This window comes from Pelobates fuscus, chromosome 3 (assembly GCF_036172605.1).
Source record: "Pelobates fuscus isolate aPelFus1 chromosome 3, aPelFus1.pri, whole genome shotgun sequence".
Taxonomy (NCBI): domain Eukaryota; kingdom Metazoa; phylum Chordata; class Amphibia; order Anura; family Pelobatidae; genus Pelobates; species Pelobates fuscus.
The window spans coordinates 401,843,696-401,865,263 of record NC_086319.1 but is presented as its reverse complement, the minus strand read 5'-3'; the positions used below and the strand labels follow the sequence as shown (position 1 = coordinate 401,865,263).

Sequence of the window (21,568 nt, the reverse complement as noted above, 5' to 3'; positions counted from 1 at the left end):
TGGGACAGTATTGTTTATAGGGATAGAGACTGATACGGTAACCTCCCAGACTCATCAGGTATATCATTCCTTCTATGAAGAAATGAGTATAGATAATAACGCTAAAAACCTTTTCATTGATTTAGCTGAAAGTATTGCCGGTAGTCTTAATGTTACCAACTGCTATGTGTGTGGAGGTACTAACATGGGAGACCAATGGCCTTGGGAAGCAAAGGAGGTAATGTCCGGTTCTGAGGCAGTTGACCAATTAATATCTTCACAAGCCGATTATCATATGAGTGTTAGAGGTAAATCTGAGTGGAGATTAAAGACCTCCATCATAGGTTATGTTTGCATAGCGAGGAAAGGAATGATGTATAATACTTCTGTAGGAGAATTAACTTGTCTAGGGCAAAAAGCTTATGATGATGATACAAAGAATACAACTTGGTGGTCGGCTTCAAATGTCTCAGAACCATCTAACCCGTTTGCAAGATACGCCAATTTAAAGGATGTGTGGTTTGATCTATCCATCACATCTAATTGGAGAGCCCCAGCAAATTTGTACTGGATCTGTGGTAAGAAAGCCTATTCGGAGTTGCCACAGGACTGGGAAGGGGCATGTGTGTTGGGTATGCTCAAACCATCCTTCTTCTTGTTACCTATCGAAACAGGTGAGACTTTAGGTGTTAAAGTGTATGATGTGAATCATAGGAAGAAAAGGGGACCCATAGAGATAGGCGCCTGGGAAGATGATGAATGGCCTCCCCAGCGTATTATAGATTACTATGGGCCAGCCACGTGGGCAGAGGATGGTACTTTTGGTTATAGAACCCCAATTTATATGCTCAACCGTATTATAAGATTACAGGCAGTGGTTGAGATTATTACTAATGAGACCTCACAAGCGCTCAATCTTCTAGCGAAGCATAATACCAGGATGAGGACAGCAGTATACCAAAACAGATTAGCCTTGGATTACCTATTGGCAGTAGAGGGAGGTGTATGTGGGAAGTTTAACCTGAGCAATTGCTGTCTTCAAATAGATGACGAAGGGCAAGCAATAGCTGAGCTTACTAGCCATATGGTTAAACTAGCGCATGTGCCTACTCAGGTATGGAAAGGGTACAATCCAAGTAGTTGCTTTGGTAGCTGGTATGAGCAGTTTGGAGGGCTTAAGGCATTGGTAGGTGGAGTCCTACTGATTTTAATGTTGTGTCTACTCTTGCCATGTCTTATACCCTTAGTAGTTAGGTCTGTGCAAAGCCTGATAGAAAATATAGCAGAGAGGAAGGCTGCTGCACAGATAATGGCAATTTATAAATATAAGGCTCTAGATCAGGGAGAATCAATGCAGGAAGATGAGTGTTGAAGATTCACATCATAGATAAGTCTGGTCTGGTTCATGGTAACTTGCGGTGTATGCAAACCAAGGTTAAGTGATGCCTCAAGTAATTGTGAAATATCAAGAGGCATCAAAGGGGGGAATGTGGTGGAATCTCGGTAAAAAAATAAATTTAGTAGGCCGAGATTACCACGTGGCATGTGTACGTGCATATGCTGACGTATCGATCAGTTGGTTGCACGAGGCAAGATACGATCAGTAGTGTACTGAGCATGTGCAAGAATACAGGATGTAGTATTCCCCTCCTCCATTGTGCTGGACAGGCCATGCGGTCAAGCAGGAAGTTAATTCTTATTTGTATTGATTGGTCAAGAGAATGTGCGGGTGGAGCTTAATATGGGAGGAGTTATGTGCCTATATAAGGAGCCTGCACTATTGTCCGGGGCTCAGAACTTGTTGTATTTTGGTGACATTAGTCCCTCTGAGTCCCGATCGGTGAACCGAATAAAGAATCTCTTCCTTCCTGAAGAAACCTGTGTCCATCTCTCTGTGCTTGGCTTCCGTCAGTTTCTCCGGTATCAGTAAGGTTTATGGGATAAGCTGGAATTAAATCCATCATATAGGATAAATGTTGGGAGGTATGCAAAACAAAACAGGAAGAGCGCTTAAATATATATCGCATTTACATGTTAATATATTTCAGTGTGTGTTTCTGTGTGTAGCAGTGTATATACATGCAAGTATCGTAATGTGCATCTAGCAGTGTGTGTGTTTCTTTGCGCGTTTGTGGGTTTGTGAGTGTGTGTTTGCTTGTTTGCTACGGGACTGGGACATTGCACCCGGACCTATTCAATGAGATAAAGTTGCCCTCCGAGTGCCTATAGCAGGGGTCCTCAAACTCCGGCCCCCCCATATGTTGCTTAACTACAACTCCCATGATTCTCTGGCTATTTATGTAATTCAAAGAATCATGGGAGTTGTAGTTTAGCAACATCTGGGGGGGCCGGAGTTTGAGGACCCCTGGCCTATAGTGTCCCTTTTTGTGAGTGTCATTGCTGTGGATCTCTGTTATACACCCAGACACATTGACAATATGAAGTTCCTAGGACAGAGATAGAAAACCTTCGTTATTCCAGATGTTGTGGACTACATTTCCCTTGATGCTTTGCCAGCATTACAACTTTCAAAGCATTTTGGGAGATATAGTCCACAACATCTGGAGTAAGGAAGGTTGTCTACCCCGTCATAAAAAAAACGAGGGACATTAGGTTAGACAGAGTGGGACAGAGGGATTTGGGCACAAAATAGGGACTGTCCCTCCTAAATAGGGACACTTTGATGGTATGTTAATACAGCTGTTATATTACACAGCCATCATATTACACAGCCATCATATTATACAGCTATCATATTACACAGCTATCATATTATACAGCTGTCATATTATACAGCTGTCATATTATACAGCTGTTATATTATACAGCTGTTATATTACACAGCCATCATATTATACAGCTATCATATTATACAGCTGTTATATTACACAGCCATCATATTATACAGCTATCATATTACACAGCTATCATATTATACAGCTGTCATATTATACAGCTGTTACATTACACAGCCATCATATTATACAGCTGTCATATTATACAGCTGTTATATTACACAGCCATCATATTATACAGCTATCATATTATACAGCTATCATATTATACAGCTGTTATATTACACAGCTATCATATTACACAGCCATCATATTACACAGCCATCATATTATACAGCTGTTATATTACACAGCCATAATGTCTGGCTATAAAATAATACTGTGTATTTCCTGACACTAACCATGAAGCTGGCAGTGCCCATAACCAAGACGGCCGCCGCCCTCTTCCAATGCCCGCGCCCGCACCTAACATGGCCGCCCCGGCCTCACACCCCGCCCGCACCTAACATGGCCGCTGCCTTTCACTGCCTCACATTCTGCCCATAAACAATATGGCTGCCTCAACGCCCCCCCCTCCCAGCCGCGTCATCAGGCCGCGCCCCCTGCTCGCTCTCCCTGCTCCGGTGTGGTGTCACCTTGGGGGTCTCTCCGGTCAGACGGCGACAAGATGGCAGAGAGAGGGAAACAGAGGACCTCCCCCAAGGCCATAAAGTTCCTGTTCGGGGGGCTGGCAGGGTAATAATACCAATAATTAATAATATATAGTACCTACCTCTACCAGGGGGTAATAATAATAATAATTAATAATAATAATAATAATAATATATAGTACCTACCTCTACCATGGGATTATCCTAATAATGCATGCCTTGTACCTACCTCTACCATGGGAAAATCCTAATAATGCATGCCTGGTACCTACCTCTACCATGGGATAATCCTAATAATGCATGCCTGGTACCTACCTCTACCATGGGATAATCCTAATAATGCATGCCTGGTACCTACCTCTACCATGGGATTATCCTAATAATGCATGCCTTGTACCTACCTCTACCATGGGATAATCCTAATAATGCATGCATGGTACCTACCTCTACCATGGGATTATCTGCGCAATGCATGCATGGTACCTACCTCTACCATGGGATAATCCTAATAATGCATGCATGGTACCTACCTCTACCATGGGATTATCTGCGCAATGCATGCATGGTACCTACCTCTACCATGGGATAATCCTAATAATGCATGCATGGTACCTACCTCTACCATGGGATTCTCTGTGCAATGCATGCATGGTACCTACCTCTACCATGGAATAATCCTAATAATACATGCCTGGTACCTACCTCTACCAGGGGGTAAGCTAATAATACTTGCATGGTACCCACCACTACCATGGGATAATCTGCGCAATGCATGCCTGGTACCTACCTCTACCATGGGGTATCCTTGCCAGTCATACAGCTCACATACAGGGATTGGGATGTACATTAGCCTTACAGAGTAATCCTGGTAATTAATGGCTGCCTGTACCATGGACTATGGTTTATATAATATAGAATATAGCATAATGCGTCAGTGGGGGTCGTAATATTTACACAGATATCTAATTCAATGGGCCCAGATGATTGGGTGTATATAGCTGGATGTTATGTAGCGATCACTCACAATCTTACACTGAGGGATAATTTATATCAAACGCATGTAGATTAGGATTGGATATTGTGTTATTTCCCAGTGGGTTTATGTCATTTATCTACTATATAGTCTTATGACATGAGGGAATAAGTGTGCTATACAGACAAGATATGCTGTGTGTTTTTTTAATAAAACTGTAAAACTTTAGACAGTCAATTGGTTTAAGATTCAAACTGTGCTATTGAGTCTGCTGTACCTCATATCATATTGTGTTACACCTCATGTTATATTGATCAATTAGAAGTGTGAAACACTGTATCACAGTGTGGTGATCTGAAAAGTGTCAGAGTGGGGTATTAGCTAATAGAATAAATGATTTCCATGGTGATTGCAAGACCTTGATAAATCTCCCATAATTAGCTCACTTGTTAGATTGAGAATTGTGCAGGGCTGACACATGAAGTCGCACATATTCTGCCAAAACGGAAACGTTTGGAAAATTCTAAATCAGTTCATTTTTCGATAGCCGGCTTATTTCTTGTTTTTTTTTATATTAATTTCCATTTCCCTAGTTAGTTTTTCACAATGCCAGTTTAGTGAAGAGATTCCTGAGCCCTAGACACTACGGTTGAGAGGTTACATTTTGAAAACATACAAAATGACTAGTTAAACATTCGCAGTATACAGATTGCGGACTGCAGGCTCAGAGGTTTCACGCTGACAATGTATCGGACGTGCTCTGGCTGTTTGTTCCACGGTTGTGGTGCTCTGTAGTGACAGTCTGCTTGATTTGCTTGTTATTACAGAAATAGGGATTTCGACTATAAACAAGAGAGGACAGTAAACACATTGTCTATTGTCGTGGCACAAATTCCAACATACGCGTTACAGGAGTGACATTGAGATGACCGTAAAAGGTGTAGAAGAATAGACTCTAACCAGGGCTCAAAGTTGCCATTGACGAGTTAAAAATCCACCCTCGATGAGTGTGCCATGAGTTCTCCAGGCTTGCAATGGCTAGTAACTCTTTGGCCTGTCTGTAGGACATGACATTTTGCACCTTGCGGTAATTTAAAGGATAATTCCTTGTAGACACCCTTTTTCAGTTAGTGTTTGCCGAATATTTTCATGTCCAGTCAGTTTAGCTGTTGTTTTGGCCAACCAGGTATTTTGTTTGGTGCCTGGCTAAACTTCAGGCCGGCTCCTCCAGCGTTGGAGGACTATAGGGCAGGTTATATTTGGGTACTGGTGTAGCTATAAATAAGATGATCTGGCTTTGAAGAAAGCAGAAGGTCGTTTATTTAGCTGAAGCGTTGCGGGGAGATTAGCTGGTATGTTCTTACAAGATGACGATTAGATCATTGTAGTTAAAAGACTAGAACTTTGTTACAGAATGAGTGTAGATCCATTGGGGTCTTGCTCCTTAATCTGTAGATGTCATAACGCGCTGTATATTCTTGTGGGTGATTAAATGGGTAATCCGTCTGGCTATTGTCGTGTCTAATAATAAACATCACACATTTGCAGCAAACTGAATTCTGGGAACAACATTTATTTAAAATTTATGAATTGGACACAAAAATATTGCAGCTTCAGGTCGATTCGCCTGTCGTGCGTCACCGATCTTGCATTTACAGTTTGTGAGAATATCTGATTGTGCTTTGTGGTATATGCTGCACGTGTGACGTTTTAAATGATCATGTACGGTATGTAGGCAGCTCGTCACTATAGCAAATGCTAATAGCAGGGCTCATTAGCTGATATACTGGTTCAGCCAGCTGAACGTAAAGCTGTTTGTTTCAAACAGAGAATAAAGTCATGACCGGTTCAATTTGTGGTTAATTAGTCCTTCTCCACAAATAATGTATAATCTATTGTAAATATAACTGACACATTGAAATATTAGTTATTAGATCAATTCTTCAATCCTCTCAGGCTCTATCAGGGCTGTTATTCCCCACTTTAGTGGATTGTATACCAGTAGTAACGCCTACCTAAATTCTTCACACCTACCTCCTGCCCACCTCTTATCTGGTTATCCTGCCTGGTAAGCACATACGCATTTCTCATAGGTGATGCCGTCAGACTGGCTTCATTATCAGAGTATTGGCATGTGAGTAGAGTGAGCGCTGGCACTCCGCCCCTGTATTTCACTTGTGTAGTATGATGCGTGGTAAGAACTTTTCTAGAATTACAGAGCAAATCTGCCGTCAGTCAGAGGGGAGGAATTACATGGAGGAGGGTTCTTCTGCTCTTCAACTGCCAGTCACCTTACAGGATAGTTATGAATGCAGAACATTGAATGGCATGGGAGGGGACTCTGCTGTAATCCACCTTTTCTTCAAATCTGTATAAAAGATATTAGGAAGTACCTAACTGGAAGCACAAACACACACTGCAGGGGAAGTGCCTAACTGATAGCATTAATCAGCACTGCGGGGGAAGTACCTAACTGATAGCATTAATCAGCACTGCAGGGGAAGTACCTAACTGCTAACATTATTCAGCACTGCAGGGGTAGTGCCTAACTGATAGCATTAATCAGCACTGCAGGGGAAGTACCTAACTGATAGCATTAATCAGCACTGCAGGGGAAGTACCTAACTGCTAACATTATTCAGCACTGCAGGGGTAGTGCCTAACTGATAGCATTAATCAGCACTGCAGGGGAAGTACCTAACTGATAGCATTAATCAGCACTGCAGGGGAAGTACCTAACTGCTAACATTATTCAGCACTGCAGGGGAAGTACCTAACTGATAGCAATAATCAGCACTGCAGGGGAAGTACCTAACTGATAGCATTAATCAGCACTGCAGGGGAAGTACCTAACTGATAGCATTAATCAGCACTGCGGGGGAAGTACCTAACTGATAGCAATAATCAGCACTGCAGGGGAAGTACCTAACTGATAGCAATAATCAGCACTGCAGGGGAAGTACCTAACTGATAGCAATAATCAGCACTGCAGGGGAAGTGCCTACCTGATAGCAATAATCAGCACTGCAGGGGAAGTACCTAACTGATAGCATTAATCAGCACTGCAGGGGAAGTACCTAACTGATAGCAATAATCAGCACTGCAGGGGAAGTATCTAACTGATAGCAATAATCAGCACTGCAGGGGAAGTACCTAACTGATAGCATTAATCAGCACTGCAGGGGAAGTATCTAACTGATAGCAATAATCAGCACTGCAGGGGAAGTACCTAACTGATAGCAATAATCAGCACTGCAGGGGAAGTACCTAACTGATAGCAATAATCAGCACTGCAGGGGAAGTACCTAACTGATAGCAATAATCAGCACTGCAGGGGAAGTACCTAACTGATAGCAATAATCAGCACTGCGGGCGAATTACCTAACTGATAGCATTAATCAGCACTGCGGGGGAAGTACCTAACTGATAGCAATAATCAGCACTGCAGGGGAAGTACCTAACTGATAGCATTAATCAGCACTGCAGGGGAAGTACCTAACTGATAGCATTAATCAGCACTGCAGGGGAAGTACCTAACTGATAGCATTAATCAGCACTGCAGGAGAAGTACCTAACTGATAGCAATAATCAGCACTGCAGGGGAAGTACCTAACTGATAGCATTAATCAGCACTGCAGGAGAAGTACCTAACTGATAGCAATAATCAGCACTGCAGGGGAAGTACCTAACTGATAACATTATTCAGCACTGCGGGGGAAGTATCTAACTGATAGCAATAATCAGCACTGCGGGGGAACTATCTAACTGATAGCATTAATCAGCACTGCAGGGGAAGTACCTAACTGATAGCAATAATCAGCACTGCAGGGGAAGTACCTAACTGATAGCAATAATCAGCACTGCAGGAGAAGTACCTAACTGATAGCAATAATCAGCACTGCAGGGGAAGTATCTAACTGATAGCAATAATCAGCACTGCAGGGGAAGTACCTAACTGATAGCAATAATCAGCACTGCAGGAGAAGTACCTAACTGATAGCAATAATCAGCACTGCAGGAGAAGTATCTAACTGATAGCAATAATCAGCACTGCGGGGGAAGTACCTAACTGATAGCATTAATCAGCACTGCAGGGGAAGTATCTAACTGATATCATTAATCAGCACTGCAGGGGAAGTATCTAACTGATAGCATTAATCAGCACTGCAGGGGAAGTACCTAACTGATAGCATTAATCAGCACTGCAGGGGAAGTACCTAACTGATAGCATTAATCAGCACTGCAGGGGAAGTGCCTAACTGATAGCATTAATCAGCACTGCAGGAGAAGTACCTAACTGATAGCAATAATCAGCACTGCAGGGGAAGTACCTAACTGATAGCATTAATCAGCACTGCAGGAGAAGTACCTAACTGATAGCATTAATCAGCACTGCAGGGGAAGTACCTAACGGATAGCATTAATCAGCACTGCAGGAGAAGTACCTAACTGATAGCAATAATCAGCACTGCAGGGGAAGTACCTAACTGATAGCATTAATCAGCACTGCAGGAGAAGTACCTAACTGATAGCAATAATCAGCACTGCAGGGGAAGTACCTAACTGATAACATTATTCAGCACTGCGGGGGAAGTATCTAACTGATAGCAATAATCAGCACTGCGGGGGAACTATCTAACTGATAGCATTAATCAGCACTGCAGGGGAAGTACCTAACTGATAGCAATAATCAGCACTGCAGGGGAAGTACCTAACTGATAGCAATAATCAGCACTGCAGGAGAAGTACCTAACTGATAGCAATAATCAGCACTGCAGGGGAAGTATCTAACTGATAGCAATAATCAGCACTGCAGGGGAAGTACCTAACTGATAGCAATAATCAGCACTGCAGGAGAAGTACCTAACTGATAGCAATAATCAGCACTGCAGGAGAAGTATCTAACTGATAGCAATAATCAGCACTGCGGGGGAAGTACCTAACTGATAGCATTAATCAGCACTGCAGGGGAAGTATCTAACTGATATCATTAATCAGCACTGCAGGGGAAGTATCTAACTGATAGCATTAATCAGCACTGCAGGGGAAGTACCTAACTGATAGCATTAATCAGCACTGCAGGGGAAGTACCTAACTGATAGCATTAATCAGCACTGCAGGGGAAGTGCCTAACTGATGGCATTAATCAGCACTGCAGGAGAAGTACCTAACTGATAGCAATAATCAGCACTGCAGGGGAAGTACCTAACTGATAGCAATAATCAGCACTGCAGGGGAAGTACCTAACTGATAGCATTAATCAGCACTGCAGGGGAAGTACCTAACTGATAGCATTAATCAGCACTGCAGGGGAAGTACCTAACTGATAGCATTAATCAGCACTGCAGGGGAAGTACCTAACTGATAGCATTAATCAGCACTGCAGGAGAAGTACCTAACTGATAGCAATAATCAGCACTGCAGGGGAAGTACCTAACTGATAGCATTAATCAGCACTGCAGCGGAAGTACCTAACTGATAGCAATAATCAGCACTGCAGGAGAAGTACCTAACTGATAGCAATAATCAGCACTGCAGGGGAAGTACCTAACTGATAGCATTAATCAGCACTGCAGGAGAAGTACCTAACTGATAGCAATAATCAGCACTGCAGGAGAAGTACCTAACTGATAGCATTAATCATCACTGCAGGAGAAGTACCTAACTGATAGCAATAATCAGCACTGCAGGAGAAGTACCTAACTGATAGCAATAATCAGCACTGCAGGAGAAGTACCTAACTGATAGCATTAATCAGCACTGCAGGAGAAGTACCTAACTGATAGCAATAATCAGCACTGCAGGGGAAGGTTCTAACTGATAGCATTAATCAGCACTGCAAGGGAAGTACCTAACTGATAGCATTAATCAGCACTGCAGGGGAAGTATCTAACTGATAGCATTAATCAGCACTGCAGGGGAAGTACCTAACTGATAGCATTAATCAGCACTGCAGGAGAAGTACCTAACTGATAGCATTAATCAGCACTGCAGGGGAAGTACCTAACTGATAGCAATAATCAGCACTGCAGGGGAAGTACCTAACTGATAGCATTAATCAGCACTGCAGGAGAAGTACCTAACTGATAGCATTAATCAGCACTGCAGGAGAAGTACCTAACTGATAGCAATAATCAGCACTGTAGGGGAAGTACCTAACTGATAGCATTAATCAGCACTGCAGGAGAAGTACCTAACTAATAGCAATAATCAGCACTGCGGGGGAAGTACCTAACTGATAGCATTAATCAGCAGTGCAGGAGAAGTACCTAACTGATAGCAATAATCAGCACTGCAGGGGAAGTACCTAACTGATAGCATTAATCAGCACTGCAGGAGAAGTACCTAACTGATAGCATTAATCAGCACTGCAGGGGAAGTACCTAACTGATAGCAATAATCAGCACTGCGGGGGAAGTACCTAACTGATAGCAACAATCAGCACTGCAGGGGAAGTACCTAACTGATAGCATTAATCAGCACTGCAGGAGAAGTACCTAACTGATAGCATTAATCAGCACTGCGGGGGAAGTACCTAACTGATAGCAATAATCAGCACTGCAGGGGAAGTACCTAACTGATGGCATTAATCAGCACTGCAGGGGAAGTACCTATCAGTTAGGTACTTCCCCTGCAGTGCTGATTATTGCTATCAGTTAGGTACTTCTCCTGCAGTGCTGATTAATGCTATCAGTTAGGTACTTCTCCTGCAGTGCTGATTAATGCTATCAGTTAGGTACTTCTCCTGCAGTGCTGATTAATGCTATCAGTTAGGTACTTCCCCCGCAGTGCTGATTATTGCTATCAGTTAGGTACTTCCCCTGCAGTGCTGATTATTGCGATCAGTTAGGTACTTCCCCTGCAGTGCTGATTATTGCGATCAGTTAGGTACTTCCCCTGCAGTGCTGATTATTGCGATCAGTTAGGTACTTCCCCTGCAGTGCTGATTATTGCGATCAGTTAGCAATAATCAGCACTGCAGGGGAAGTACCTAACTGATCGCAATAATCAGCACTGCAGGGGAAGTACCTAACTGATAGCAATAATCAGCACTGCGGGGGAAGTACCTAACTGATAGCAATAATCAGCACTGCAGGGGAAGTACCTAACTGATCGCAATAATCAGCACTGCAGGGGAAGTACCTAACTGATCGCAATAATCAGCACTGCAGGGGAAGTACCTAACTGATAGCAATAATCAGCACTGCGGGGGAAGTACCTAACTGATCGCAATAATCAGCACTGCAGGGGAAGTACCTAACTGATAGCATTAATTAGCACTGCAGGAGAAGTACCTAACTGATAGCAATAATCAGCACTGCAGGGGAAGTACCTAACTGATAGCATTAATCAGCACTGCAGGGGAAGTACCTAACTGATAGCAATAATCAGCACTGCAGGGGAAGTACCTAACTGATAGCAATAATCAGCACTGCGGGGGAAGTACCTAACTGATAGCAATAATCAGCACTGCGGGGGAAGTACCTAACTGATAGCATTAATCAGCACTGCGGGGGAAGTACCTAACTGATAGCATTAATCAGCACTGCAGGAGAAGTACCTAACTGATAGCATTAATCAGCACTGCAGGGGAAGTACCTAACTGATAACATTAAAGGGACACTATAGTCACCAGAACAACTACAGCTTGTGAAATTTGTTCTGGTGAGTAGAATCATTACCTTCAGGCTTTTTGCTGTAAACACTGTCTTTTCTGAGAAAATGCAGTGTTTACATTACAGTCTAGTGATAACTTCGCTGGCCACAACTCAGATGGCTGTTAGAGATCCTTCCTGGGTCATGGCTGCCTAAAATGCATCCAAACATTCAGTATCTCCTCCCTCTGCATGCAGACACTGAACTTTCCTCATAGAGATTCATTGATTCAATTCATCTCTAGGAGGAGATGCTGATTGGCCAGGGCTGTGTTTGAATCATGCTGGCTCTGCCCCTGATCTGCCTCTTTGTCAGTCTCAGCCAATCCTATGGGGAAGTATTGTGATTGGATCGGGCTACCACTTCTGATGATGTCAGCAGACTGCTTGTTTTTTTTCTGAGGCAAACAGCGTGCAGAGTTACAGCTTCAGGCTTGAATACAGTAAGATTCTGCTATATTTATGGAGGCATGAGGGGCCCAGGGGGGCAGGTGGTGGGTTTAATACTATAGGGTCAGGAATACATGTTTGTGTTCCTGACCCTATAGTGATCCTTTAATCAGCACTGCAGGGGAAGTACCTGACTAGGAGTATAAAGCAGCACCACATTTAAGAGCACAACTCAATTTTGATTACTTTGTGGTTTTTTGTTTTAGGATTAATTACACAGAATTGTGTGCAGTTTGTAATTTGAAGTTCATTGATAACACAATTTGCTGTATCATTTTTGTTTATTTTACTGCAGGGGAGTAATCAATGGTAAATACCAGCACAGCAGGGGAGATGCCTAACTAGAAGGACATACCAGCACCACTGGGGTGATGCCTTACTAATTGCATGGCAGGGGAGGGGCCTAACTAGTAGCACGGCAGGGGAGGGGCCTAACTAGAAGGACATGCAAGCACCACTAGGGAGGAGCCGAACTAAAAGGACATACCTACATTTTAAATAATTTGTCTGTTTTGGAGCCAGTTATTTTACATTTTTCAAGGGTTATCAAGTTACATGTGTGTCTGTTCTGTTCCCAGAATGGGAGCCACGGTCTTCGTTCAACCCCTTGATTTGGTGAAGAATCGAATGCAACTCAGTGGAGAAGGAGCGAAGACTAAGGAATATAAAACCAGTTTCCATGCTGTTGGCAGCATTCTGAGAAATGAGGGTCTGCGGGGCATCTACACAGGGTGAGAAAATGCATCCTATATGTATAAGTAACGTGTTACCCCATACACTTATTCTGCGACCCTGTGTCACACTCATAGCTCCTTCTGTCTGTGTCACTGTGTCACCCTGCAGGGGGAGGGACAGACTCATAGCTCCTCCTGTCTGTGTCACCCTGCAGGGGGAGGGACAGACTCATAGCTCCTTCTGTCTGTGTCACTGTGTCACCCTGCAGGGGGAGGGACAGACTCCTAGCTCCTTCTGTCTGTATCACTGTGTCACCCTGCAGGGGGAGGGACAGACTCATAGCTCATTCTGTCTGTGTCACCATGTCACCCTGCAGAGGGTGGGACAGACTCATAGCTCCTTCTGTCTGTATCACTGTGTCACCCTGCAGGAGGAGGGACAGACTCATAGCTCCTTCTGTCTGTGTCACTGTGTCACCCTGCAGGGGGAGGGACAGACTCATAGCTCCTTCTGTCTGTGTCACTGTGTCACCCTGCAGGGGGAGGGACAGACTCATAGCTCCTTCTGTCTGTCACTGTGTCACCCTGCTGGGGTTGAGAGACCTCTTTAACCACAGATGGGACGATATATATATATATATATATATATATATATATATATATATAAGCTCAAGCTAAACTTCTATCCTCCTTTGACTGGTTTTATAGGTTATCTGCAGGGCTGCTTCGCCAGGCTACATACACCACCACGCGTCTGGGTATTTACACAATATTATTTGAGAAGCTGACAAAGGCAGATGGAACGCCCCCCAATTTCCTAATGAAGGCAGCTATTGGAATGACAGCCGGTGCCACTGGAGCGTTTGTAGGGACGCCAGCTGAAGTTGCTCTTATCCGAATGACAGCTGATGGAAGGTAAATTGTGGCGCAATGTGGTAACTGTGATCTTTTTGCTTGTGCAAGATAGCACTCTTTATGGCTTATTCACTAAACAATGAATTGTAGTGACTGAAAACCATATTGCAATGTTTAGGCCAATATAGATACAATACAAATCTCCATCTGAGCTGTAGTAAGAGCTTCACTATTTTAGCCTTTTTGTGCAGTTTGGTTTACTGTTATTGAATCCACCTATAATGTTTTGTTTATACATTCCACACACCTAAAGTACTTTACCTTGCTGAAAAGCTCTATGTGTGAAGAGTGTGTCCTTTGTTTTTGTTTTTTTTTTTCATTTAAAAAATGTGCAGGTTTCAATAGAAATTGACACTTTTTTAAAATTAACCTGGTTACACCCCCTTGGCTTTCAATCAGACAACCGGTCCTGTTACTTCCTGATTGTTTAGCTCAGATGAGCTACACTCAAGGGGCAGCAATTGCCCAGAGAATCTGATTTGTAAAGACTTCTCATTGAGCTGCTTTGTGAAGTCTGGGGGGGGGGCTAGTAGGGGAGGACTTGTAAAGGTTGGAGATGAGGGATCTGCAGCTTTTAGAAGCTTTTTTTTTATAGATATAACCCCAAATAAAATGCACATATAAACGCAGACATGTTTTAATTGGGGGTATATCTACTAAACAGTGTTTTTAAACTTATTTATTTTATTTGGACAGTGGGGTGTCTTTTTATATATGTTTTACATAAAACGCACACAAACCTCCACCAATAAAAGCAGAGCTGATTGAGGAGCACTCACTTTGTATGTTTGTCATACTCACTTGTGTTTTTTTTCTCCCCCAGGTTACCTATTGATCAGAGGCGAGGGTACAGCAATGTGTTCAATGCCCTACTTAGAATTTTCAGAGAAGAAGGAGTAACCACGTTATGGAGGGTGCGTGAGGCAGGCTGGCACTGCCGCTGTTTGAGCTCTACCAGTTTGGGTATACCCGGCTGGCATTGCTGCTTCTCTGCTTTGTACCTGTGCTGTGCGGGGGAGACTGTCACTGTCTGTGCTGTACATACATGTCATGGTTTATAAGAGCGAGTGAGGGGGAGGCTGTCACTGTCTGTGCTGTACATACATGTCATGGTTTATAAGAGCGAGTGAGGGGGAGCCTGTCACTGTCTGTGCTGTACATACATGTCATGGTTTATAAGAGCGAGTGAGGGGGAGGCTGTCACTGTCTGTGCTGTACATACATGTCATGGTTTATAAGAGCGAGTGAGGGGGAGGCTGTCACTGTCTGTGCTATACATACATGTCATGGTTTATAAGAGCGAGTGAGGGGGAGGCTGTCACTGTCTGTGCTGTACATACATGTCATGGTTTATAAGAGCGAGTGAGGGGGAGGCTGTCACTGTCTGTGCTATACATACATGTCATGGTTTATAAGAGCGAGTGAGGGGGAGGCTGTCACTGTCTGTGCTGTACATACATGTCATGGTTTATAAGAGCGAGTGAGGGGGAGGCTGTCACTGTCTGTGCTGTACATACATGTCATGGTTTATAAGAGCGAGTGAGGGGGAGGCTGTCACTGTCTGTGCTGTACATACATGTCATGGTTTATAAGAGCGAGTGAGGGGGAGGCTGTCACTGTCTGTGCTGTACATACATGTCATGGTTTCTAAGAGCGAGTGAGGGGGAGCCTGTCAATGTCTGTGCTATACATGCATGTCATGGTTTATAAGAGCGAGTGAGGGGGAGGCTGTCACTGTCTGTGCTGTACATACATGTCATGGTTTATAAGAGCGAGTGAGGGGGAGGCTGTCACTGTCTGTGCTGTACATACATGTCATAGCGTGCGTGTGTGTGTGTGTGTAGCTGACACTGCTGCTGTCTCCACTGTATACTTATGTCACGGTGTAGTAATGTGTTAGATGTGTGCTGTAACAGACAATACTACAGAAAGATGTGTTGGCAGATGAAGCTGAATATTTTCCTTTTTTTCTCTTCTCAGGGCTGTGTCCCTACGATGGCCCGTGCAGTGGTTGTTAATGCAGCTCAGCTGGCATCCTACTCCCAATCAAAACAGTTCCTGTTGGACTCAGGTTAGTTACCTTTTAGAAAACTTAGTATCTGCAGTCCTTTAGAACCGTGTGTGCACAGTTTTACATGCCCGTATCGTACATGGTGATTCATTTATGTATACATGTACTGATCAGCCATAAAATTAAAACTACCTGCCTAACATTGTGCCTATCACTGCTTCCGCAGGCCTGCCTTCTTATTACAGTACGTCCTTCTGTCATCTCTTCTCCAGGTAAATAACGTGCACCCGGGCGTACGTTATTTACTTGGAGAAGAGATGGCAGCAGGACACGCACCTGCCCATCCACCTGATCTAAAACGTGATGCATCAGACTAGGCAACCTTCTATTGCCCCATGGTCCAGTTCTGATGCACATGTCCCCATTGAACATTCTTTTGGCGGTGGACAGGGATCATTACAAGTACTCTGGTTTGCAGCTACGCAGCCCCATATGCAACGAACTGCGATACACTGTGTGTTTTGACGCTTCCTATAATGGCCAGCATTAAGGTTTTCAGCAATTTGAGCTACAGTAGCTCTTTCATGTGATCGGACCAGATAAGCTAAGCTTCACTCCATACCTGCATCACTGAGCCTTAAGCGCCTATGACCCTGAACCTGTTCACCGGTTGTCCTTCCTTGAACCTCTTTTGGTAGATACCAATCATTGCATACTGGGGCAGATAGCATCAAATATCTTGGACTGCTCGCATTGCCCCTGTAATGTTTGGATATCTGCCCAGATTCATTTATGTGTTGGACCCACAGTATTGCTGCATTGTGAAGAAGGTGAATACAAAACCACCCAGTGTGATCACCGTATGAACTGTCTACGTGGATTTTCAATGCTGGAAATCTGGGGGTGCCAACAGCCTCCATAATGATATTTCCAGATGCAATCATATAATTTCTGTTACATGAAACCTTGCGGAGTAGTTGCTCCTGTCTTCCTGTTAGAGTAAGCCAGGTTATGATTCCATTTCTGCTTCATGTTTGACTCGCTTTGTTTACTGTCCATAGGATACTTTGGGGATGACATCCTGTGCCATTTCTGTGCCAGTATGATCAGCGGACTGGTCACCACTGCAGCCTCCATGCCGGTCGACATCGCAAAGACCAGGTGAGTTTTCTTCTCTACTCCCAAAGCCATCTTCCACATCCACCTTTCGTCGGTTAAGATTCCTTGTGTGCGGTATTGGTTCAAACTACCTTCCTAAATGGAGTTTCTTGCTGATAACTGCGGTAACCATTCATTTCCCATCAATGCTGCTATTATTCTTTCCCCAAAAAATATAAATTTATAACCAACATCTCTCCAGCCTATGTCACACAAATGTACCGCAATGTACCTCCACTTCCCTAAATCATAGCACAACAGCTGTTATTCCTTCAATATGTCTCTCACTTTGTTCCCCAAAATAAGGATGTACAGCCAGAATAGTCCATGCTACTTTCCAAAAACATCTCTACAACCATAACGTTCTGGTCTCCTCCTTCCCTAAAACATGGCTCTGTTATGGTGCTGTTCCCCATCGGCATTATTTTCCTATCCTTTTCACTAAAACCCAGCTCCACACACATAACATTCCCCGAGAACATGTTTATCATATCCTCTTCCAGTCATTAATTAATGGCTGTCCCCAGCTCCCTCTGCTGATATACGTATCTCATCACATTGTAATCTCCTAGTATAAATGCTTTGTCCTTAGAATGTTTTTGTGGCCTGAATTCTAAGCCGGTACATGCCTGAACCAATCTCACATTTCTATTGGTTGTTTCCAGGATACAGAATATGAGGATGATCAACGGGAAACCAGAATATAAGAGTGGATTGGTGAGTGTTTCAATGTGCTTGCAGACTGGCTTTTAACCCTCTAAATAAAGTTGGTGACCAACTTTGGCCCGTCAAATTTCTAACGTTTATTAAGGAAAACTCGGTTTCTGATATTGGCTGTAGGGCCAAGCATGAACAACCCCAGCTTCATAAAAAGTTATATCAGCCATATATCATTCATTCTTCCATTTGGCTGCCATTCAATGAATTATATTGACAGTTGGCTCAACGCGGCCTCTTTAACATTTATTTTTCAAGATTAATTTAATTAATTTACTGAAAGGGGTGTTTCATCTTAAAGGTCAGTTGTCACTTTTCTGCAAGTTACCCGGCTGAATTACAGGGACACTGTAGTTACCAAAACCACTTCATGCACTATAACCTCTACAAGGGGCCTTCCATGCACTAACCACTAAACATGTCACTGTGGTTAATGTAGATTGTGTGTAGTGATCATGTCTCCTTGTCCTTCCCGCTTCCCCCACAGGATGTCCTTTTGAAGGTCGTGCGATACGAGGGATTTTTCAGCCTCTGGAAAGGTTTCACTCCGTACTATGCCCGGCTCGGACCTCACACCGTGCTCACCTTTATCTTCCTAGAACAAATGAACAAATACTACAAGCAGTTTTTCCTGAGCGGGTGATGGGCTGACGGATCAAAAACACTCCTTAGACAATCCCAGCACCCCTTACCCAGGAGCAGGGCTGGCAACAGTTCCCCAAGCTGCCGCAGTATGCAATATCTCGTAGCGCCTGGTCCCGCTCCCTCTGGTGTTTAACCCTATGAGTGCTGGCTGGGCAGTGCAACATATTGCTTGACATGAAATGGGCTCCTTTAGTGTTTAATGGAAGCAGGTCAAGGGGCGTCTTATATTCCACATATATACTGCTATATACAATATTTGTGTATCTGTATATGTGGCTATGTAAACAAATGAAACGGTTTGAGATTTTTCTTCCTTCCCCAGTAGGAATGAAGACCTTTTTTTCCGTATTATAGCCCATAATCATACTGACATGACTTCACAGTGTTTCTACTACATATTGTGTTGTTTTAATGCGTTCCAAAAATAAGGAAATCACCGTCTATATTAAATACATTTAAATTTGCTGAAACCCTAAATCTCTATTATCTCCTTCTATCCCCAAGCAGTGGTTCCAACCTTTAACACGGTGCTTTTTGTTATTTAATTATTATAATATTATTGTTCGAGAATGTGGCATGGGTTCTTAATGACTGTATTTTAAAGTTGTAACTTCGCAGTTGAGGAGGGAGTAAATAGTGAAATGGAGCATTTCTCAATTCAAGCCGTCAAGATGACATACAATATTATATGCGTGTCTTTCATATTCTTCTTCGCTGGTAAATGGGACGGGGTTTAGGAGAACAGGTAAAACCATAATGGAAATTATTTATCATGTAATCCATGGGAACGTAGAGAGTATTTCAGATGAGGGTTGAAATTTGTAGAATTGTAAAATGGTTTAGTTAATAATTAGATACCAAAGAGCAGCGCCAGTTTTCACCATATTACGACCGGTGTGTAAATTGGAGATCATTGTAAACGTACGATTCCCAGATTGACAACACGCCGGTCAGGCAAGGCTAGTGAATAAGCAGCTGTTATTTAGTGATTTCGTTGTGTGGCTCCTATCACCGATATCGAACGATCATGTTGTAGTGTACATTATATAAACAGCACTTGTGGTTTGTGTGCTTCAACCATTTATGGCTGATGCATAAAATCAAAATTCTGGCCATAAAAATATCACAGCAATAAATGGATTCTGATGCCCATTCTTTTTTTATTATGTCTTTATTATAGCCGTCACATAGTTAGACTAGAAGTGCTTTGACCCATTTAGGTATATCTAAAGCCTAGGTCACATCACAGCCTCCAGTGTCTGAAACATCAGTCAAGATACATTGATGAGGCGTATTCATTTAACACTGGATTATCCTGAATTAAAAACGAACTGGGCTATTCACTAAAGCAAGAATTCAAAGTGATTTTCAATTTAACGTCAAATTTTGGTTACTCTGGCCTTAAACTTGCAATTCACTTTAAATTCTCGCTTTAGTAACTAGTCCTGTAAACTGTAAAATTTAAGGCAAAATTACTGCATTCTTCCTGCAGCTGTCCCACATCTAGCGGCATGGGAGAAACAATGACCTATTCATGCCCTTGGAATGTGGCGTTCACGCCAGCATTGACTTACTGTTAGTCGTGGACTCTATCTACCCACAATAAACTCATCATGCCTGGAGTTAGCATAATGGAGATTTCTGGTTAGTGATTGCACCAGTCCAGCCACACAGAGAGGTAATCAAGACCTGTTTGGTTGGCTCTATGCAGATTTCTTCTTTCTCACTTTTACACGTGGCATTGACTTGTGTGACCAGTGTGTTCACACTGTGAGCTTGACGGGGCTGAGATTGGTACCGAGTGCTTGACTTTACCGATGTCATCAATGCAGCTGAGATCTAGTCAGAAGTTGGAATTTAATGAGATGAGTCAATACATTTCTTTTTTTAAAACCGATCAACAGATTAACACAACACATGGGCAGAATTTAAAGTGGCTGAGACACCTTCTTGGCTTGGCTTTTTTTTTTTTTAATTGTTTGTGTTTGTAAAATTTTCAAATTGTGCATTACATAGTTTTCCATACATACTGTGCAAAAAGAAACGTGTAAGTCTTCTCATTAACAGAGCAGTTTTTCAGGACTCTACCGGTATCTGGAATATCGTATATATTGGCCACATGTTCAGTTTGCTTTAATATAAGAAATGAAAATAATAATGAAAAATATACCAATGGTTAAACGTGTTATTCTAAACGTGTTTTAAAGCAAGTTTTAGAAAAATCAAGAACAAAGAAAACCTTTTATTTGAATCACCATATGGGGGACCTTTGGAAAATGGTAATTTATTCTATGTGTTTCGAGTAGAAAATCTATGTACCCGTGTTCTAATTCGCCATGTTTACATGAATGGGGCATGGGACCAAGGCTACACATTTTATACTTGGAAGTGTTCTAAGGGGACCAGATCTTCAAGTACCCGCATCTCTTCGCTTGAGCTGACCAGCTTATCTCTCAATTGGAATATAGATCCTCAACTCTCTGCATCTTAGAGGTTGGGAATTAGGGGTTGTTCCCAACAACTTCCATAATAATATCTGCTTAGGAGCCTCTTTAAAGACTCTTGGCCGGCCCTGTAGTGCATGTGAATGTAAAATGGTATGTAGGATCTCCTGGACAAATCCAATAACTACTTGCCAGAAGAGTTGCATCCTGGGGCAAAACAACCATTTCTTTCAGGAAGTGTTCCGGAGGATTGGAGGAAGGCAGATGTGGTTTCTATATTCAAAAAGGATTCCGAATCCTTGCCTGGAAATTATAGACCTGTGCGCTTAACTTCTGTGGCTTGGAAAGTATTTGAAAGGTTATCAAGAATTCCTTGAGAAGAATATGGTTATCAATATAAAATCAGCACGGTTTTATGCAGCACGGGTCATGTCAAACTAACTTGATTGCATTCTACCAAGCAGTAAGTAGAAGTATAAATCAAGGTGCAGCGGATGTGATC

The 21,568-nt window shown here is 42.8% G+C and overlaps 1 protein-coding gene across 1 annotated transcript; it reads left to right on the top strand.

Moving 5' to 3' along the window:
• The first annotated feature begins 3,355 nt into the window (after positions 1-3,355).
• On the top strand, positions 3,356-19,774 carry SLC25A11 (solute carrier family 25 member 11). The gene is made up of 8 exons (XM_063449703.1): positions 3,356-3,509; positions 13,081-13,233; positions 13,885-14,091; positions 14,915-15,005; positions 16,072-16,162; positions 17,164-17,263; positions 17,926-17,977; positions 18,465-19,774. The coding sequence occupies exons 1-8, from the start codon at positions 3,442-3,444 to the stop codon at positions 18,618-18,620; spliced, it is 918 nt and encodes a 305-aa protein (XP_063305773.1). The 5' UTR covers positions 3,356-3,441; the 3' UTR covers positions 18,621-19,774.
• The last annotated feature ends 1,794 nt before the right edge of the window (positions 19,775-21,568 follow it).